The 23,572-nt window shown below is 42.0% G+C and overlaps 1 protein-coding gene across 1 annotated transcript; it reads right to left on the bottom strand.

Annotated features, from left to right (window-relative positions):
- Positions 1 to 1,627: 1,627 nt before the first annotated feature.
- st3gal1l2 (ST3 beta-galactoside alpha-2,3-sialyltransferase 1, like 2) lies at positions 1,628 to 20,520 on the bottom strand. The gene is made up of 6 exons (XM_044052155.1): positions 20,007 to 20,520; positions 19,081 to 19,274; positions 8,576 to 8,731; positions 6,046 to 6,085; positions 5,547 to 5,666; positions 1,628 to 5,305 (listed from the first exon to the last, which is right to left on the bottom strand). Exons 1-6 carry the CDS (start codon positions 20,256 to 20,258, stop codon positions 5,132 to 5,134), a joined length of 936 nt encoding a protein of 311 aa, XP_043908090.1. The 5' UTR covers positions 20,259 to 20,520; the 3' UTR covers positions 1,628 to 5,131.
- Between the last annotated feature and the right edge of the window lie 3,052 nt (positions 20,521 to 23,572).

Genomic DNA, 23,572 nt, shown 5'->3' on the forward strand with positions numbered 1-23,572 from the left:
ACAAGCATTGCTCTCAGTAGACCACACATAATCAGGCTCGTCAGTCCTCCCTTCCACATGCAACATACTGTACATTTGCACAAGTGCAATAAACTTATACTATCATTTCCCATTTTATTTGGGATTTATTTATTTATTTATGCTGTAAATATCAAGTCCATACTGTATATTCTGCAAACTGTAATGTACATAGATAATGTACATTCTACATTCTACTTTAACTCATTTTTTTATAGTCTTAGTGTTAATATCTTTATATATTGTACATTTTTTGGTAATGCATGTTTATTATTTATTATCTTTATCTGTACTGTCTTTGCGGCTGTAATGTATATTTCCCCACTGTGGGACAAATAAAGGACTGTCTTACTTTAACTTACTTCTTACTTCTAACTTACTTTGGAACAAAGATTTCACTCGTCCATTAAGGCTGTTCATTCTTCTTCTTCTCTTGTAATAAGATGGATTACAAGTCTTTGTGGTGCATGGCGCCAACTACTGTCCAGGAGGATTCAAAATGCAACTGGCTCCTTTCGACGAGGCGTGTGGTGTCGTGACATGTCAATCAACTGGCGTGATTGAAGCCTGTAAACACAACTTCAGAGGTGTCGCCTGCAAACAGACTCCTGTTGGACGTCACACTGGTGTCCACTTAAATGTGTCGTGCTTTAATTGTGTCCATTGTTGTTTGTGGAGATTATAAATGAAGTGAGGAGGATCATTTTCCCCCATAGACTCAAATAGAGTTCTGCCCTTTGATGGCTGTTCCCTATATTCTTACTTCTAGGTTGGCTTCGAGGAGGAAAAGCAGCACTTGGAGACATTTCTTTCTTCAGAGATACAAAACTATAGCTCACCTTTGTAATTCCTAATTCCTTAAAAACAAGAACCTTGAAGAAAAACTGCTGGTGTTCATGCAATGGAAGAATAAACAAATGAATTAGCAGTGATTGCCACAAAGAAAGAGGCTTGTGATTAATGACCATGTTTACTGATTCCATCCTCTATGAGAAAACAAATGAAATACACGACAGAGAGAGAGCGAGAGAGAGAGAGAGAGAGAGAGAGACAGACAGACAGAGAGAGAGAGACAGAGAGAGAGAAGTTTTAATAAGATTATTTTCTCTCCAAATGAGGAATATTATTCAATTATAATTGTACATATTTCGGATGCATTTTCTCTTTACCCAGTATGCGAGCGACCAACCGTCTCTATATCACACCCTCGTCATAATTTGCGTTTCAATTGTCAAATGTATTATTTATAATTTATTCAGCTCCTTGTCATTCGCAGACATTTCAGCTGAGAAGATGAAAATTCTTCTTTTTTTTTTTCTTCTGAGTCCACAGATCACCCAAGAGCTGAATAATGCAAGGGTTTCATTATCAATCTCTCCCACATACAACAGCAACCGTGTCGCCCGCCATAGATCTTCGCTCAGACAAGGAAAAGAAATATACAGTGAATATAAATGTGACTTTTCATTAAATGTTTTTTTTTTTAAATAACTCCTCAGTGACTCCTCAGGCACACTTCAGAGAGACGGAATCGAATAACGGGATTTTATCATTAAACAATGAATATAGGTTTAAGTCATTACACTGTCTCATAAGTGATTTATTTAGATGCATGTTCCCGTCCACTAGGTGACAGTAGTGTACCCTGTAAAACAAACTGTGAGGCATACAAGGTGACGGACAGGTTTCAAGCGATGAAGAAGACAAAGACGGAGCAAAAATGTCCTGTTATGAAACAAGGCATGTGCAGCAAATCAGAAACCTCTCACCAATCTGAAACAGCAATTACTGCGTTTCATCACAGCTGTGAAATCAAAGACGTAGACGTGTATGTGTGTTGTCTACATCATGAAAACTTCGATTTGAGGCAAAAACTACACCTAAAAAGGCTCTAACATACACACATCATGCACATCAATTAAATATGACATTGTTGACATTCTGTAAACCTGTCAAGTTAAGTGACAAATCCAGAAAGATAATTACATCACAGTACAACAAGATGGTAAAGGCTCTTCACACCCACGTTTAATCAAAAATGCATGTCACAGTGTACATTTAAAAATGTACGTCATTGGTAAAATGATAAGGCACCCCTTTGTAGGCTGAGTATGTTACAGTAGACGTCCACGACACAACGCATGTGGACAAGAACATGGCGCCCGTGTGACACCTCAAACTTTTACAAACATTTACTGCGGTAAAAAAATACAATCGATTAAGTCACGATAGCTCGGCTCTCTGTCCCCACTTCATTACACAGTCCCTGACACAGTCTACAGGCCAATGATCTGTTCCCTACAACTGTGTTATTAATAATAACAAAATCATATTTAAAGCAGCAGGTAGTGAAATAAGATACATGTTAAATAGCTCTACATTCAGTGACATGGGTCTGTCAAGCCTCTTTTAGGCTAAAACTAGTGACAGGAAAAGCTCCTGCCAACGGTGCACTTTAAATCCACACACTTGACCACAACTGACCCCTTACAATGGACCTGCAGTATTCCAACATCTTCAGCTCACTGGTAAATTTCCCGTGTCCTACTCTGACGATTAGGTTAGAAAAAATATGACGGAGTATTTGGGCCACATTGAGAAAAAAAATAATAATTCACAGACTTCAAGAATAAAGTCGTACATTTGTCAGCACATATCAAATCCAACCTCCTCACACGCATCAAATCTGAATCAAATCTGAATCAAAAAACAATATTTTGCCAATATTTTAGATAGCCTCCCCAAATCTCACAAATCATGTTTCCAGGGGAGCTCATGTCTCATTAAGGGGGGGCTGAGACCCCCGTGGCTCCCCCGTAGTTCGCACCATGCCTCCATGTATAGCTCCAAGAGATTTGGATCAACTGGTAGGAAAATCTGGTGCGGGTGGGGGAGTGGGGGGCATAAATGTGTTGCACTTGCCACTGTAAGAACGGGGTCTGTCTTGAGAAGCATTAGTTTGGCATTCTTCAGAGTAAAGTGCTCACTGAGTGCATGCGAATGTTCCCTGGGACTCATTGTGGACTTGATTTTAAGTGTCCTTTGGCCAACTCGGGCTGTCTCTTACAGCTGCAATCACACAAGTCAGCCGCAGCTGTGGTGCGAGCGGTTTATGAGCCTCAGAATCACTGATAAACAAAACTTGCCATTAGATTATAATATAAAACCTTTTATGGACGGAAATTTACACTGACATGATATTTACAGCATAGCTGGTGGTGCGTATGTTTTTGTTGTGAAGCTTATTAAAATACGTTTATAATGTGTGCCTGTCAATTATACTAAAATCAGATATGGCATACACCTTTAGATCAGCAGGCAGCGGACAATAGATTTCTGTATGACATGCCACATTATTATGACAGCAAATTATTATGGCACTTTGTCTGACAACAGAGTTTATTTTGTATTTAGAAGCCTGAAGCATAGGCATACTATACTGTACTATACTGCTGACAATGTTTTGTATAGTAGTGTGTTGTCCACTTGCATGTTTTGGTCCAACACACCTTTGAATCAGGCGTAGCAGGTCGCAGAGGACCAGGATTAGGAAACAACAACTTAATAGCACATTTGGGCTGTCGATGATTGAAACTACATTACATTACATGTCATTTAACAGACGCTTTTATCCAAAACGACTTACAATGGAATTTTGCATACAGGGTACCGGTTTTAACCACTGAGCCACTCCACCCCCACTACGCCAAAGACACTGAAAACAGGACAGAGTCAGACATTAATCGCGAGAAACCCCCAGAGATGGAAAGACAGCCTCAAGGCCTGTACATACTCAGCAAGAACAGAAAGTGTTTGTTCTTTTTCTCGAGGCGGCAAGAACGAGAACAAAGTTAGCCGTCCTGGCCGAGACATTTCATACGACGACTCACACAAGAGCTGTCGTCGGACGCCACACAAGAAAAGAAAATAAGTCCTGCCCAGGTGAGGTGTCGAGAACAAGCTGCAAGGAAAAATAATGACGTCAGTCTTTTCTCGCAGCCCTGGAGGAGAGTATGTACAGTACAGGCCTTTAGGTCATCTGTTGGGTATTGCGTCAAGAGAGAAAACTCGACCATCAGCAATCCTGTCCACTGCAGCTTTTTGCCGGACCTGGGTTTTAATCTGAGAATAGATTCCATTCTGTGTCAGTAGTGACCTCCTGACCTTGTAAGGTCTAAAGTGTGGTTTGTGCGTTCAGAATGGGACTCTGTGCCTCTCTGGTCAACATGGGCTTTACTCCCCGGACAAGGCCCCCTCACTTTACCAAAAACACACCCTTAAAATGTTGCCATCGACAGTACTTTAGCCCTTGATTTCACCAAATAGTATATAAGTTAAGTTCAGCTTGTGGGCGGATACATGATTTGCGTGTATCTGTGCAGCTCCCTCGGCTTTGTAAATAGCATACAGCATACAGCATAGTGTTAGACGCCACAATAGAAGAAGAATAGACACAGTAAACAAAGGGCAACAATGGAGGACATCCAGCACTCCAGTGTGGCGAGCTCCTCCCTTTATATAAATATAATGTAGGTCTGGATCTCAGTGTTTGACAATGGAAAAGCAAATGCTAATACTTAGCAAATACTTCTGTGATGTATGAAACTCAGCCAAACGTTGGTGGAAACAGGGAATTTAAGTTGCAAGGTTTCCCATCTCCATAACGAGCTAACTTTACATTTTTTGAGAATTTCAGTACCGTCTCCGGCTTCTCCCTTTAAGGGGTTTCTACTGTAGATAATCTGCCTCCATCTTTTTGTTACATTAGTAACACTTAATTATCCGTTTCTTCTCAAATGTCCCTATAAGGGAAGGCAATTATACTCAGGCATGGTACCAAAAAATGTGATTGAATGTAATAAGAGGTGGCAGTGTTGCTTTTGTCTTGTCTTGACAGTCTGTCAGAGACCTGTGTCTGGAAACAAAAGAGGGAAAGTCGAGATTTTCCAGTCGGTGAAGTCTGTGAAGAAGGTAGAGACGAACAGACTCGACGTATAAATGTCTGTGGAAATCAGGGAAATGTTTCTCCCACCGTGAGGTGAAGGGAAACCAGTGATTCAAAGGCTGCTGCGGTTCCTTTGGTGCTCGTCCCACTGCACATACTGGCTCGCTATTATCTGCCTTTAAACATTTGGATTGCTTGCTTCTCTGCCAGCAGCAAGGTGACATTATATTCAGTATCTCGATCATGGATCATTGGGTGTCGGGCCGTTCCAGCCATGTACGTCTTATCCCAGTAGTGGTACCAGTTTCCGTACTGGTTAGCCCCGAAACCAAACAGATTGACCTGGAGGAGACAAGAAACAAATCACCAGCCAATCTATCTGCTGTTCAATCTTCACATCAGTTCAGGTCCAAAAACCACATTTTCTTATTATTTTTAAAGCACATTCTGAAAATAGTCAAGGACTTTGAGCATGTGTTGCTGTTTCACTTTAGAGAGGAATTTGAAAAGCTCTCGTCGATCGAGGTCGCGCGCCACTGCGCCGCTGCGCCACTGCGCCACTGCGCCACTTCTCCTTCCTTACCTCGTCACATATGTGGATAGCCATCAGTAAGGTGAGGAATCCAGTCGAAGGATATCCTCCGTGACCTTCGAGCCAAGAGTCGTAGACGTATTTGAAAAATGTGGGATTGTAAATCAACACCTGCAAAAGAAAGTTTTAAGTTTCATGAAAGAGGCAAAAATAAACCACGCCTGCGACTCTCAACATTATATTAATGAACTACAGAGGTGATATAAAAGAAATTGATACATGGAATAAAATATTTATTAGTTTGCCCTTAGTCCATAGTACAGATGAGAATTATAGTCTAGTTTACTTTATTAGTATCCACATTAGCTGTGACACGAGGCACAGCAGCGACTGCGTTTAGCATCGAGGAAAGAATACAAAACAATAACAATATGATAATAATGAAATGACAGAAAGTGACAGAACCACATAGAAAAGAAAATAAGCCATGAGAAACACAGTGGTTTGATGAAGAAGGAGAAGAAGAAGAAATTTACAATAATGAACCTACCTTATTTTTGTTAGCCTTTATCACAGACATCTTAGACATTCTGTAACACAAAAGAAAACACCATTTTCTATATGAAAATAGGGGAAACCAAGCATACAGGAGCTCTCAGTGACGTAACCATGGTTACGATTGATAGCTTCTTCTTTTTTTACTTCTGTAAGTTTATTATATATATTATATGATCCAACCTCTGGGAATGATTGATAACCAGTAGTAAATGGAGGGAGACGGACGGGGATGATTATGGTGGAGAGGAGGAGAAGGTGCAAAAGCATGAGACACACCAGACACAGCCATCATTCAGATCACATGCAACACATTTTGAAGACTGCTATCATAGATTTGGTCTATTTTCTGGCCAGATTAACACACAGCACACACTTTGTTAATCTCTCGTTTTGATGAACACGGGGTTCGTCTTCAGTCAGTGGCGCCACATCCATGACGGCAGAGCTGGGGACCGAAGTCCAAAGACACAGGAACTGACAGAGTACAGCTGTCTGATCAATCCAACATGGTGAGGAAGTGAGGGGAAAAGGGCGGCATACTAATGACCGAGCAGAAAAAGAAAGAATAAGATCACAATCCCAACTAAGGTTTCCAATTAAGGCGAGGTGTATCAAGGCCGTTGTCTCTGCGGCAATCACTGTGTCTAATTAAAACTCACTTGCACAGAGCGGTGTAATGAAATGCTGCTGCTGTTCAGGATTCTGTGCTGTACAGTGCAACAGGCCCCAACCACTTCCACTATGATTTAAAGTGACTTGAAAATGACCTGTGATGCATCTGCTGTGTTATTTTAGACCTTAGTGTTAAAAATGCACAGGGCTGCAGAGAGCATTTTCACTGACGTGGAGAAACAACCTATTATAATCTTGAGCTACAGACGAGATTACTTAAAGCTGTTTTCCTACAGTGGCCTGAAAGTGCAAAGGACTTTAACCTTTAGAACACAGAGCATTTTGGATGCATTTTTTCCCATGGCGATGTTAAAACATACAGTTTATACAGAGGCTATAAGAATATAGATTGCAACATAGAGCGGCTTACATCCTTTTATTCAGCACAACCAAAGCAATCTGTGCAAACTATATAAACACAACTGAGCAAAAAGTAGTAAAAATGTTTTAAATTTGTTCACTTGGTTTGTTTTTATGAACAAAAACAAAAGAAAAAAACGCTCTAATTTTGTGACTTTTTTTGTTATTTTATATCACGACTAAAAATGCGAAATAAAATGGATCATAACTTTGACTCAGCAACACATAAGAAGACAGAACTGTGCCGCGTGAGGGCTAAGGGTTAAGGAAGCTTGAGGAAATTTGCAAGATGCGAAACACACTATCCCCGAAACATATTGTTCCGCTATAAACAGAAGTACGAAGGCGTATTAGGGACAAGTACGAAAAAAAGAATAATTACGGACCTGTGGAGGGGGGTAACATTTCACATATGGTCACAGTGGGCATTTTCAGCACCACAGACAGCGTCAGATTGCGCTCACATGAAAGAAAACCAACCGCACCATGCCGAGGCGAGGCCAGCTGGGACCATAGAGAAAAAGAGCCATAAGCAACCAAAACCTGGGAGCTGCAGAGACGACTGAAGTTGCTGCAGCTTCAGTGTATACAACTTTGATTAAAAGTATTTCCACATGGCAGTAATTGAAGAGAAAACAATTATATTTACATTTCGAAACACCATGCTTTAACAATAGCCCACAACGGACAAACTAAAGTTAGTCTTGATGCTAGTTGAAGGCGACAGAGACTCTCCAGCACACTTGGAAGGGAAAGGTGAGGTGATTTTTACCCAGTAGACATCCATTTAGAATATTGGCCTATCATATAATGTCAAGAAATGATGTCATGTGTTCTATTATGTGTTTGCAGGCGGACCAGACTCCAGAGGGGAAGCACTCGTATCCCTGGACAGCTGCCATTTAAAGTCAGGAATGTACCTTAAATGAGTATCAGAAGCACTCCGCCCTGTGTGCCTTCACGGATTCAGCGGCATCCGACTTAACAAGATAAGACAGAATAAGAAAATAATTCATAACACCCAATGAAGACGTAGCAGCTACTGGGCCGATGCTGACGGCGCTGCCCCGTAAAGTGGAATTTAATGATGCAGAATGATTGCTTTGGCAGAGTCGGAAGACAACGGCACATTTACAGGAAACATTTGTTTGGATTTACTCGTCCTCCGTCCATCTAACATGGGACGTGGCAAGTTATTGGCAGCAGTATAAATTGGCACAGGTTCCTTTTCTGGATGTCCGGTAATTAAGCTAATGTTTATGGATCATTGAAAATGAAAATGAGGCAGCTGGAGATTAAAACTGAGTGATTATGCTGGTTATGGCAACCAAATAGGAACAGGGAGCTAATTGGTTTGTTGCAGCAATCTGGTACTCAAAAAAAAGAAAAGTATATAACTAGTAAGTAGTATATCATTTTTTTCTTTTCACCCCTGCCCTTCAAAAAGTATGTGCATGCCACTGGATGGATGGATGGACGGGAACACTTACTTGTGAACGATCCACTGCAGATCCTGGTTCTTGAAAGGGATCAGCACCAGCCAGGTGTCGCTGTCCACATTTATGGCGCTCTCTGGATACAAGACGCGATGAGTTGTTCTGGTGCCCACATCCTTCTCAAAGCCCTTGGTGGGACCCTGGTTTATTCTGCAAGCGTAAACATATATGGTTAGACATTTTCCATCCACTTTATGTTCGGAAAAGATGAGAGAATTCTGCCAAATGTTATATTAATATCCATAATCAACAGAGGGGAAGAGGTAATGTCACCATCGCTGACAAAAACACCACGCGTCTGATTCCACAACAGCCATTGAGGGAAACTCGAGTGGTCATTTAATGCCCAGCTGGGCGACAGGTTCCTATTAGTATGTCCAACAATACTCAGTCAGTGTGCAGTAGTAATTGGAGGGGACACTGTCTGACAGTGGCACTTGGATTTGTGAGCGGAAAGATCGTGAAGCCGACTCCCACCTGTGACAAGCAATACCTGTTTGGGTGTTTCTGGTCTGAGCGATATCATCTTCCTCATTACTGACTCTGAGACGACAGCGATACAACAAGCTGACATTTTCAGCCGGAGCCTGTCGGGACTCAGGAAATATTTTTGTTTTACAGTTAAAGTTGCAGCTTAAATCATTAGAGTTACAGTAAAGTCTCCTGTGTCAGACACAGTTCAATGCAATATAAGTTAACTACTTGTAAAAGTGGAAGTCCAATTCTTTGGTTATATCGGTGATGTGTAATGTGTGGTTGTGAGTTCATTGGTGTGAAGCTTTTTTCATGATTAAAACAAGATTTCTGATGGTTTCAGCTTCTTAGATGTGAATATTTTCTTCATTTCTTGGCTCCACATAACAAAGGAATCATTAAAAACGGAATCCTTTTTGGTTTGTGGACAAAAACAAGACACAAGCTCGATCCAGGACTCCATGGTCTAACTTTAGCCCCCAGATTTAATATAAACCAGCACAAAACACACCAACACACCAATTTTGGCTCTTTCAGAAACAGGTTTGTTGACGCCCCTTTTTTTCATGACGATAACGAGACAGCGACGAGATAAACATGGATCTTTGATGACTAAAACATGTTTAGACGTGTGTGAGTTTTCGTCGGTTAGACGAGAAAGGACGTAAATGTTAGTGGGCGGTCTGTGAGACATTTAAAATGCATATTGTGTGTGTAATCTGTCCATTAAAACCTCGGGTCAGGTTGGTTGCCAGCATCGCCAGCGACCCCTGGCGCCCCGATTTACGCGGGCCACTCCCCGCCCGGGCGATGCAGCGCGGTTGGGGCACACTGAGGACAGTCCACTCTGATTGGCAGTCACGCCGGGGGCAGAGGGGCCACGTCCCCGGGTCCACTGACAACCCCTGGTGAGGGGGGCAACCGGCGGGCCGAAGAAGGCAAGGTCTGGGCGGGGGGTCGTTGTAAAGCAGATGGCTGGAGCCGCCTGCCACCTTCGCCCCGAGCCTTCCCAAGCCGATCTAGAGCCGGTCACGTCGCACCACCGGCGGAGGAAATAAGTAAGTAGGGCAACAATTCATGAAAAAAACTGTTGAAATATGTTGGAAAAAAAAGTTGAAAAGTTAAAACATGGAGATAAAAGGTTTCTGCCCAACAGCAATCTCCAATACTTATTGACCTACATGAATTTGTTAAAAGAATATACTTCTTTTTGACTAGACAAAAACCTTTTTGAGATACATATAGAAATGACTAGAAATTGAGTAAAGTATTTTAGTCCAAAAGACTAAGACTAAGACTAAATCTAAAATGGCTGCCAAAAACAACACTGCCAGAGACTCTCGCATGCCACGTCAATGGAAATATGACTTGATTTGTTTTCACATCTTCTAGGGGCAGCCTGTGGCCAAGTGGAAAGGGAACTTGACTTCAAATCCCCACCCGGCCAAAAAGGGCTGGGGTACCCCTGAGCAAGGTACCCATCCCCCCAATGCTCCCCGGGCGCCACTCAGTGTGGCAGCCCACTGCTCCTAATTCTAGGATGGGTCAAAATGCAGAGGAATACTTTCCCTAAGGGGATTAATAAAAACTAACAGTAATAACACATATTTGCTACCGAGCCATAACCAGTCGTTTAGAAACCGATGCCGGGAGCGAACACCGCAACTGCTCGTGCAGAGACGATGGCAACATCGTCCGACAATGATCTCTTTTTGTAAGTAAAGGTGACACAAATGAGCCTTTATGAGAACAAAAGGGAAGTGGAGACGTGCTGTCGCAGCTAACTGATGCTCTGGAATGACGATGGCCAGGCCCGTCAGTCACCAGCAATAAAGCAGTCACAGCAGATGTGTCTGTGGTTATTATGGACACAGGACTGATTATTATGACGACTGGGATCATCGGTCGTTCTGCGTTCTGTTAGCAGGGGCAAGTTCTTAACAGAATACATTACGCTAACACAGCTACTCGGTCCACCTCACAAGCTGTTTTACTCGCCATTAAAAAGTAATGAGATCTCTTTTCCTCTGTCAACTTTCCAGGGAAGTGAAGCCTGGAAGTTTTTTTTTTTCTCTTGGAAACCCAAAACCAGATTCATGGCTACGACTCAACTGAAACTGCGATGCGTGTGTGTGTGTGTGTGTGTGTGTGTGTGTGGGAGAGAGAGAGGGAGGTTTAATGGAGCAGTATCTCAGCAGAGAGACAACAGCGTCTGACAGGACTACAGTGGCGGGTTCCTCCCTTTAATGGCAGCTACATCATGTGAGAATTTAAGAATTGCAACAGCAAAAAAAGGGACTTTTAGAGTCCGCTGCAAAAAGAAAAAGCACAGCTGTGTGGGCAGAGATGACGCCACTGTGTCACCCATCAAAGAAATCCGTCACCGCCGCACCACAGAGATTTTACTGAGCTGCTCAAATGTTTGTTTCTTCTGAGCTCTTTATTTTGCCTCTGCCTATATTAGTATTTTTAAGACATGATCGATCACTTGTGATGGCGTTCTCATCCATAATACTAATGATATGTGTGTCATGATCTGTCACTTCCGTTAAGTATCTTGTTTTGTTTCTCCCTTCATGTTCCATGTCTTGTCTTCCTGTTTTATTTTGAAATCACTCACCCTTGTCTCTGTTTCAGGTTCCTGTCTACCCCGCCCCCTTCCTCGTCTGCATGCACTTGATCCCTAACTAACTATTATAACTTAACTTAACTATTATGGTGTGTTTCCACCGGCTCACCTCACCTCGGCACAGCCAGGTTGTGTTTCCACTAGCATTGAACCTGGTACCAGGTACTTTTAGTACCTGCTCTGACTAGGTTCCAGGCGAGCTGAGGCGGTACCATGCGTGACGTCGCCAGACTGCCGGCCACTGATTGGTCAGAGCGTCATCACAGGAAGAGACGTCTGACACGAGAATGAAAGCCGAACAATGCCGAACTGTAGATGAGTTAAAAAGACTTAACAATCCTGAAAATGTGGGTTAATCTCCAACACTTACCAGGGAAATGTCTAAAATCTCCATATTTAACAGAGGAGTCTGGTGTATTTAGCGACAGCACTGCTGATCACGATCATGGAGGAAGTACTGATTCTAATGATTCAGTTACACTGAAAACAACTGCTTTACAAGTCACTCTTCACTCGTTTGTGTGTGTGAGTGAAACGAAGTCACAGCAGTTTCATGCAGCCGTGCAGTGATGACTCCGCCCACGTTGAGCAGGTACTATTTTTTGTAGTGGAAAACCAAACTAAACCGTGCCGTGGTGAGTAGAGTCGAGCTGGGACCACAGTGGAACACAGAGCATGTTGGCTACTTTTTTTTCCATTACCATGTTAAAACATGCCGTTTATACAGAGGCTATAAGAACGTGCAACACAGAGTGTCTTATATCCTTTTTTTCACAAACAATATAAACACACCTGAGCAAAATACTCAAAATGTGGAAAAATCGCACTGAAGTTGTGAAATTTAACTTTGACTCAACAACATATTAGAAGATGACAAAAGCCTGAATATGTGACCTATAAACACACACACACACACACACACACACACACACAGGACGTCCATATAAGGAATTGTGTATTATTCCCACGACAATTTACCATAGTTGCACCTGTAGCACAGATCTGTGTCGCATGAGCACTAAGGGTTAAACAATAAACAATATTAGATGCTGCAGTATTTTAATTTACATAAAGTGGTCAAGCTACGTCCCGTTTAATATCTAAATGCACACAATTTACACAATTTCTTGAAAGAAAGACAAACATTGTGTACATGTATGGCACTTTTACAATAATGCAGGTCTGCGTGGGGAAGTTAAGTTGTTAAGTGGATTCAGTGAGCTGTTGGTTCACTTAATCTTGTGGGGGCGTGTGGTGTCAAGTGCTCTAAGGACGCGAATATTTCAGATCGGTCCTAATCAATATTCAGCCTCTGCTCTGACGTTCCTCTTAGCAATGGAAATGTGCAGCAGATGGACCTGAGACGGAGTGCAGCAGATGTATTGAGCTTTTGAAACAAGCCCATTTCTCACAACACAATGCTTTGCTTTTTCTTTTTCTTTTTTTTACCTTAAAGAGAAATTTCTTAGGTTAAAAACAGACGACGCAAATGAATGAGCAAATAACACATTACTGCGGAACAATAGCGATCAATAGTTTCACGCGTTCAAATCCTGGAGCTTATGTACGAGTCAGTCGCCTGGAGAAAGCGTGACGAGTGATTTACAACATAAGGGACTTTAAGCATCAATCAAATTCACTCAAATGAAATCACTCTTAAAAGCTAAGTCGCGTTGATTTCTCCTTTTTTTTCTGCACAAACATCTGAGTTTTCAGATGCAGCTGCTGGACCATAGACGTGTTTCTTCAGATCTCAGCATGTGAACACCACCAGGAAGCCGCACCACATCAGATGGACTGAGCGAATGATTTCACTTCAAAAAGGAAAACAAAAAACATCCACAAAGGCAGACATTTTAATGATTTAGAAGAGACAAAAATTCAAACAAATGTTATTTGAAAAAGAATTGTGTCGCTTGTGGTTATTTTTGACGTTAAATCGCAGTTTTAGGCCAATATTTGTTTGTATGGAAGAGTATTAGTGCCACATGTAAAAAAAAAAAGAAAGAAAGAAAAATAACAGCGTATATTCTGAGATTAAAGTCAGAATTCTTTCTTTCAATTTTGAAATTTCTTTCAACATTGGCCTAAAACTGTGATTTAACGTCAAAAATGAAACCGTAAATGAAGAAACACAAGCGACGTAATTCCCATTAAAAGTTGACACTGACAGGATCTTTGACCCTTTGAACCCACTGATCAATAGTCTGATATCAGAATGTGTTGCCATTTTGTTTGACTTCAATTATTTAGCTTGACATTTAGGCTTCACACTCGCTGATTCTCTCTGCCCTGTGTGTGTGTGTGTGTGTGTGTGTGTGTGCATCAAAGACCCTAAAAGCCTGCTTGTGAGGAGTGAAGACCACGTTTCACCCTAACTTGGGATCGGACCCACAACCTTCTGATCCACTCCACCACCGTTCCTTTGGCACCAAACGTGAGAGTGCTTATTTTCATGTATTTGCCGGCTGCTGGACACTATTTAAATGGAGCTACTGCTTCATTTTGTCCTGAAATCACAAAGAAACTGTGAACCACAGCGTTCCATAACACGGCCTCGTGCTCCACAGTGCTGCCGGATCATTCAGCATGTAATAGCCAACTAGCACTTAAAAGGTCAGAGGTATTTCAGTCCTGTCTCATTCTCACCACGTCTCTCCTTTTGTGTGACTGAGAGTGCGTATATATCTATATATGTATTTTCAGCTGCCTCACCAGATGAGGGGGTGAGGGCAGGATGAACACATGAGACAAAGGCACAGGAGTCTCAGGTGTGGTTCTGAAACTCCAGGCTTTGGAATACAGTGAATGACATGAATACTGAATAAAGAGCTTTATCCGATGGCTTCCAGCTTTCATTATCCACGCTCTTCATGAGTGTGGACTGATGTTTTACCAGCAGCTCAGAAATGTTCTTTAATATACTGTAAGCCTCGCAGGGGGCAAAGCGGGGCGTTGCGATCGATTCTCGATCTAATAAGGTGTCAGCGAGGATTTGGAGGCGTAAACTCAGTGCAGGTTTAGCTCTTCGCTCGCTCGGCGCCAAACAGAATGTCCAACAAGACATTGGAGTCAACTCTGTGAGAGATAAAAGCAACTACAGTGTGAGTGTACGTGTGAAACTAGCGAAGTCAGTAAAAAAGACCAATGCTTTGGGTTTGGTTTATTTACATTTTCTCTCAACAATGAGCCGGTTCTTTCCAATTCTGTGAACGCACTAAATCCGACGAGGCTAATGAGGCAGAACCATCAGATTAAGTGATGTTTACTGCAGTTTAAGATTCAGTCATACACCACATCCAACCTGAGCTAAAGTATACTCTGCGAGGAACCTATTGTTATATCCTTCAGATTATTATTATATCCGTGGCTTTCGGTCATTTTTGAGAACGAAAAAATGCGATAGTGGCATCGGGCACGAACCCCATTCATAGCCCCAGGGCTCTATAGCGCCTCCAGAAATTCAAAACAAAAGCGGTCGCTCGGGATGAAATTTGTTGGGCTTACTCCAAATTTTCTTGAGGAATTTTTGGGAAATTTCTGACGCGAAAGAAAGTTTTCTATCGTGTCTAAGTCGCACATAGTTGTTCCGATTTCAACCAAACTCGGTACACTTGTTGCTCTCATAATTTCCAATGTACTTCCATTAGCTCCGCCCACCCAGAAGTCGGCCATTTTAGACAAAAGTGGCTAGTCTGCACATTTGAATGAACTCGACCTAGTACGTTTGAGCTAGCCGCGTCAAACTCATTGATTCATTCATTAAAAAAGAAGTCGCATATTCAGGTTATGATCGATATAATCAAAGTTATGATTCATATTATATTGCATTTTTATTTCCAAATTTCATAAATTCAGCCCGATTCCTTAACATTTTAAGTACTTTTTACTTTTTTCAGGTGTGTTTATACAGTTGGTCAGATTGGCTAAAGACACTCTTTATTGCATTACATTCTTATAGCCTCTGTATAGACTGCACAAAGTATAACATAGCAAAGGATGAAAGCAGCTGAAATGCTCTGTGTTCTAAGGATTACAACAAATAGAATTTACTGAAATAACCACATGTTACCACCAAGGTATGCAGAAATACATTTCTGACCCTACTGGTGCCACTCACAGCACCTGTGCACTGAATAAAGGGGTCAAACAGTCATTGTTCAACAGCACTTACTGTAATAGTAAACCTCGTGTCATCTCCTAGGTACAAAGTGATGTCAATTACTCAGGGAGGACGATCACTTACGACACAGTTGTGTGTGTGTGTAGATTTCTGTTAAACGCTGTTAGCAAGTAAGAATAAAGCTTGAATGTCTTGCATACATTCTTTTTACGATCCCCGCCTGACTTTGCACTTAAATCATCAGAGTTTTCAGTCTATTTTTTGTATGCTTCCTGGAAACAAAAAAAACAAAAAACAACCCACAACCTCCAAATGGACATTTGATGGATGGTCTTTGTTTCTTACAGTGCCCTGGTGACACATTTGTAGTGTAGGTAGCCCAAGAGGCAATCAAGCGCTTGTACTCCATTGTACTTTGTGTCACAATAACAAATGGGTTCTGGGGGGAGAGGTTTGATTGCGGAATGTAAAAAAGTGAGGGTGAATGAAATCTTAATCAAAAATAAATTGCAGCAATTATGACACATTTAAAAGATGTACAACCAAAAACAGCTTAAGTAAATTCATGTTTGAGGGCAGTGATTACAAACTTCAGAGTGAGAGGTGTGCGGTGGGGAAGAAGCTCTTTAAAAGGTGCATTGCAGTTACTCATGGGCCTCAGGAACACATTATTATGGTAATCACAGCAGGTTCATTCTCTGAATCGTAATTCCAACAGACGGCTAAAGCTCCAAAGCTCGCGTGGCGGTGGTTTGTGTGAAAAACCCACTATTTCAAACGGGGATTATTCTGAGTTACTAATGTGACTATGTGTCGACCCATTACATCTGCTGGCTTTAGGAGATCCATCTAAAGAAGGTTATTTGCCAGGGCTTACATCATCATGCAGGATATTAGCGCAGCTGATCCTCAATTCACAAGGATAAATATGAGCGATGAGACAGTCACACATCACCGACAGTACACTTCTATTCAAATAAAATATGATAATGTAACAATCACATAATATTCTGCATTCAAAAGACATATGAGCGACTCTGCTCTTTGAGAAACGTGTTGTGAACACCGTGTTGCCCTCAAAGGCTCGGCTGTCCAACTTTATGTCACCATAATATTGAAAAATGTGTCGTCATTCAAAATCACATTTTTGTAGCAAAGGAGCACCAAATGAACCAAAAAGCATGCAGTAATCCTGGTCCTGGGGAGCATGCAGGAGCCAGTGCCCTGCATGTTTTAGTGCAAGTTAGTTCCCAGCTCCCATCAGCACACACTGCAGAAGCCTGATAATGGCCCACTAAGTTGAATCAGGAGCAACACGTTGGAGCAAGGAAACGTCTCAAACGTGCAGGTTACTGGGTCCACAGGACCAGGACTAAGACCGTTTTCACACCTAATAGTCTCCGCCAGACTAGACTCATTCAGGCCGTCCGAGTTTATTTTCACACTTTCGCACTTTAGTGAAACGAACCAAACCTTTTGAATAACGTATTTCCCCTCCTAGTCTGAGGCGGCGCTGCATCAAGAAATATTGAAGGACAAGACGAGACAAACGTTGAACAAGAAAACTGGCTCATCTGACAATTCACTGTTGTGGCCCTGATTGACATTGCATGCAACTAGACTTGGGTTTCTTGTTTCAGTGCCAATGTCATGTTGTTTATGCACTATATTCACTCACTGCTAAAAGTCAGACAAAGACAATAAATTGGTTTTCTTGTCACGTAAACACATTAGTCTGACTAAACTCAAGCTAGTCTGGACAATGCGATTCATAGTCCGATTACTGCTACGTGTATATGCTTAGTCGGACTTGGCACAAATAATCATAACTGATTTATCTTTTGATTATTTTCTTGATACATGTAATATTTGTTTCTGTGCAAAAAATGTCGTGTCAACAAACCAAAATTATTCTATTTTGATTAACTGATTATCGAAATAGTTGATGGGTAATTTTGTAATCAATTATTTGTTGTGGCCCTAATTGACATTGCATGGAACTAGACTTGGGTTGCCAATGTCATAACAGTTTATCCACCATATTCACTCACTGTTAAAAGTCCAATTTTTAGTCAGACTAAGAAAATAAATTGGTTTTCTTAATGTCACCTAAACACATTAGTCTGACTAAACTCAAGCTAGTCTGGACAATGCGATTCATAGTCCGATTACTGCTACATGTATATGCTTAGTCGGACTTGGCACAAATAATCATAATTGATTTATCTGTTGATTATTTTCTTGATTATCTTGATATTTTGATCTCTCTAACTGCCAGGTCGATGGTTCAGTGTAGTAACGAGGTCCAGGTTGTAGATTCAAGCTTAAATGACAATTCAATACTGAGTCTGCAAAGTTGATTTGTGACAATGTTTTTGTTGAGTGTTCTTCATTTAAATCTAATTCTCAGTGCTACGACGACTTAGTACCGGGGAACAAATAACACACACTCACAGAATTCCATTATTCCGAAGCCAAAGTACTTATTTTGACTGTCTGGCGAAAATCAAATCTATTTTACAACAGCAATCTGCTGAGCAAACAAGGGGCTTTAGCTGATAAGCCACTGCTGCTCAATATTCATAATGGTCTATAAAGGAGGCTTTAGAGGATCTGGGTGAATTGCATTGTGGGTATGTGAAAGGCACTGGTTTTAAGTCTACGCTCACAGTGGCTGGACTTCAGCTGGAATTTGGAACATTTATCCTAAATCCGAAAACAGACCGTCTGATGTCAAAATTAGCTTGATTTTTTATTTGTTTTTTATAATGAAGACACATGTTTAACAGCAGAATGGCCACAACCCGAACCTCTCGGAGAAAATCCCCCTGTGTTTTCCATCTTTTACGAGTCATTCAATGGTGCCACAGATACTCCACTGCCTCAGGGCTCGAGACAAACATTTGAATACGACTAACGGTCAATTTTTATCAAACGTTCTAGTGAATGTAGACTGGGATACAGCAGAAATAAACAAAATGTATTAAAATAAATCAAAATAAAAAGCTCTCGTCTAGGGTGAGTCTGCCTCTGAATTACAGTAGCCAGAGGAAAATACGTAGTGATCGGTCAGTACGTTTACATGCACACTTTAATCGAGCTAAGGCCATAGTCCGACACAACAACAGTAATGCAGGGCCACTAACTGAATGCTTCTAATCTTTTGTTCATGAGTACAATAAACATTTCCATTTGTGAAAAATTCCAAGCAAAAAACAATTTTTTTTCCAGAATGGCGCAGCGCTACTGTCACTGTTATTGTTGCTAACTCACCGTATAACGAAATGAGCGGCATCGATCAGTTCTCCATAGCCGGAGCCATTCAGGTTCCCAGAGTTCCCCACCACAGAGCAGGTCCTGCAGCGATCAGAGCCGGCGTCCATGTAGACGACCTTGTCCGGAATGAGCTGGAACAGTCTCTCGATCAGGCCGGTGTAGCTGGCCAGGGGCTGTGGTCGCTGCAGCCCCTGGTGACACAAACAGAGACAGGTCTCAGAGGCAGCTGTGGCGGCTCCGGGGCCACTTTAATCAGGGGTGATCCAAACACGGGGGCAGCGGAGCTTGAGAGGGCGAGCACATTTTGTGAAATAACCTCGGGGCCAGCTTAGCTCTGTCTACAGGGGCTCTTTGAACTCAGAGAGACAGCAAATAAATGGGTGTGTGTGCGTGAGTGCTACTGTTATAGATCGTGCCGTAGCAACTACAGAGGATTGCGCGCATGAGGGGGAGGTGTTGGATGGTGTTTTTACACGCCTGTCCGTTCCACAGGTAACGGACATTTTAAATTGTTGTGACAATGCTTTAATTCATTGGTTACAATCGGGCTGTGGAGAGGATTTCAACCCTTTAACACCGAGCGTATCGCAGGTGACGCTCGGTGTCCTGCAGTTTGTGAAAGCAGAGAAGTTGCACGTAAAAGCAAAATGTGGTTATTACGGCAACATCACTCGCGCTGTTGCAGGAAGAAGGCGAATCAGCGTCTTTGTCATCAGAGAGGAGAGAGTTGGGAAAAACGCCTGTACATAGTTTCCATTTTTCGGCCTGTTTTTGGACACTGAAACAAATGTTACTTTAAACAATGTTGTATATTGTTCAAATTTCTAATTTAACACGCAAAATTTGGTGTTGATGTACAACGACAGTGTTTTCTTTTTTAACAGGAGCAGAATGGCATCCCATCATTCCCTCGAGAAACTCACCTGCCACCATTTAAAGGTTTCCTCAGAGAGGACGCTGCTCTCTCTGGTCATCAGTGGGTGGATGGACTGATTGAAGCGCTCGCCAAACCACGGGTTGTCCTCCAGCTCCGCCATGCAGGTCAGACAGGCGCATCGGTCCTTGGAGAAGTGACTGAGCGGGTCTCGGTAAGTGTACGTGAACAGGAACATTGAAAATGTAATACAGAACAGCACAGCATAGATTTTTACTCTCAGGCTGATCAATCGAGACATGTTGCTCCGCTCACAATCACTTATCACGATAAGTGTGACGTCTTCGAAGGAGCGAGGGAAAAAGCAAGTGGCTCAGTGCAGTTGGATGAGCAGACCCAGTCTTTTTTCTTTTCTGAAAGTCTGTCGTACTTATTGAATATCCTTATCCATGCGGATACTTCCGTATAAAGCGAGGAAAGGTAAATCCACCGCCTGCTTTTTCAGATCCAGCGACTTTCACCGACTGTTCGGGAGGTCAATGACTGGTGTGTCGTGTATTCTTTAATGATCCACCTGAAACCTGAAAAGCAAACAAAAGGACATTTTGGGACACTGTGTTTTACACTGTGCTAATAGATTCTATAATATCATCCTGCAATGTTTGTGTGACTGTGTGGAAATGTTTCCTTTTCTCTCTCTCTCAGCTCTTAAACTCTTATAGAGACTTTGGAAAACCTGAAAAAGTCCCCCATTGATTATGTCAACTATCAGAGTTCTCCCCAAAATGAACAGGCAACAACATCAATCAGCCTCGCCGATCCCACTGTTGTTGCTGAGCACAAATCACTTAACGTAACTGAGCTAAAACCAGAGCTACTTAGTGACACAGTGTTCGCTGTCACTGACCCAGAATCATGAGGGCACAAACGACCGTGGAGCAGCGGAGCTAATGTTAAAAAACAAAAACAGCCTCCATGTTCTCCTCCACATCCCCCACAGTATGGCAAAAAGAGCCAAAATGGCCGCCATTGAAAGCCATTCTACGTGGTGTTTGACCTGGATTGTGATTGTGAAACAATCAGATTTTGATGACCTCGCTATCAGAATCCAGGTTTATATGTGTGGGAAATCTTGTTGACACACGTCCAACCGTTGAAGTTCTACTCTAAGAAGACATCAAACACAAAAAAACGGAATTAACCAATGAAAGTACACAATTATTCGTGTGATACTTTCTTTATTTTGAGATATTAAAAATGTGAGTTTATAGTCACTCACCGACGAGGCGAAAATAAGAAGTTAAACAAACTGCGTTTCGATGACAAACACAGACTCATCATCCAGTACTTCGTCTGCTGCAGTGAGGAGCAGAGAGAACCAGGAGGAGGAGGAGGAGGAGGAAGCAGAGTCAGAGACTTATACTGCTGAACTCCATAGATGAGCATCATGACCCTGAAAGCGCCTTAAAAGCACCAGCGACTGTGAATAGGCGGGTTCCTGAGCTGCAGGTGTTGCCCCACGTCCTCGACGGGGTGATGATGCTCTGGCTCATGTGTTCATTTACCTAACAGAGGAGGAGGAAGAGTTTGGGACCTGCCAGACACAGACACTTATTTCTGTGTCTCTGGCTCTCACTGGCGCAGATATAGATGAGAACGCTTCCAGTGAATGTGTGGATAAAGGAAACCATACAATTCTCTTTTCCTTTGTTTTTAAGTATTATACAGTTATACACACATACAAACGAGTCGTTTGCAACTGGTTCAAATGAGCCTTTAGAAGACGGTAGGTGGTATGCACTTGACTTCCTCTGATAGGGGCCAATGAGCATCTAGTAGGTCAAGAGGGAAAAACAACAACTGTTCAGTAGCAGGTGGGCAATAAAAGATGTTCATGGTATATTAGACAGAATTTCAAAGTAAAAGTGCTTGTTTTGATATACAATGATGGACACTAGAGCTGCAACTAACGATTCTTTTCATAATCAATTAACCTGTGGATTATTTTCTCCATTAATCGAGTAATCGTTTGGTCTATAAAATGTCAGAAAACATTAAAAAATGTTGATCAGTGTTTGGAAATGATAACATTCTCAAATGTTGTTTCAATGATTTCTTTGTTACATGGAGCAAAGAAATGAAGAAAATATTCACATTTCAGAAGCAGAAATCTGGTTTTAATCATGAAAAAAAAAGCTTCAAACCGATTAAATAGTTGACCATTAATTTAGTAATGACATAGTAATTATAGAATTAATGTATACTTTACAATAAAAACACATTTATGATGCACAAAAACAAATAACAATAAATAGAATATTTTAACAAATAATGACGAGGATAGCTGTAATTAAAACAGTTTAAATATCTGCATGTAATCGATACAGTTTGTCGGGAACGCGGTTGTGACAAGTTTTAATGACTGACAATGCAGGCAGACGTCCTGGGGTTCCATTTCTTTAAATGAAACGTCCACCACTGCCTTTAAACCAGGGCCTGGGTTTAAATTGTACATATATACGGTGTATTTACCACATCATTCACACACACACAGGGTGAGAAATATAGTGTATTTGATGGAAGCATGTCACCACAATCCTCTACACAAAAGATGATGACAAGAGAGACAAGCTGCAGTTTCTTTGCTGATTAGAAATTGATCAGGCCATTCGAATTCCGCCCTGGTGGCGGAACAAAAAAGGGACCGGGTTGGAGAGTGGCGGAGGAACGCGACACACAGCTACTCCACGCCGCTTGCCTGTTGATTTCATTTCCACTGCCACAGCTGAAAAACAAACGGTGGAGCCATTTATCAGCTGCACTGACACAGGCCAATGCACAGGAAGACTTATAAGTGATCCCGTCTGCTGTTTGAAGCGTCATTACTCACAGCAGGCTGTGCATTTGCATACAGCCCCGAGGACGGTTATTGTTTAAGACAAGGAGACATGGGGACACTTTTAATGGACACTTCAATGACTGGGCCTATTTCTGTAAATCAGCCTCTGTTGTGCTGTCGGCTCAGTTGGAAGCCCTTTGATATGAGAGAGCCACGTTAGATGTGAGAGCGAGCAGAACACATTTCACCAAACAGGTGGCGACGCCCCACTTTAGACAACACACCGGCCATCGCCTCGTTCCCCTGACCTTGTCCGACTGAAGGCTGGCAACGCTGTGCTGATCAAAGTTTTCCGAGCTGAGACGGCAAAGCATCTGTTCACACTCCAGGAGGGAGGTTGGGGCTCGGTGGGAGGAGGTGGAGGTGGCAGGAGCAAGCAGCACATTTCTTTTCTTTTTTTACCGTAATCCCCCATTTGAGAAGTCATCATCTTTGCAGGGTGCAGTTACAGCAAAGTGTTTTCCTTAGATTGTGTTCTGTGGAAATAGTTTTTCTCTGCAGCTTACTGTCTGCTGCTCGAGAGCGGAATGAGACCCTTTTTTTACACAAAAGCCATGATGACAAAACATTTTCTTCAGCACACACCTAATCTGACATGAGTGCCATCATTTTAAAGGAAAAAAACAGATAGTGTTAGGCAAGTTACTTCACAGACGTGATGCATTATTAGAGCCTGAGCACGAACGTTCCAGGGCCAATGGCTCCTGATGAGATTA

The sequence above is a fragment of the Solea senegalensis genome, linkage group LG20, assembly GCF_019176455.1.
Source record: "Solea senegalensis isolate Sse05_10M linkage group LG20, IFAPA_SoseM_1, whole genome shotgun sequence".
In the NCBI taxonomy this organism is placed as follows: domain Eukaryota; kingdom Metazoa; phylum Chordata; class Actinopteri; order Pleuronectiformes; family Soleidae; genus Solea; species Solea senegalensis.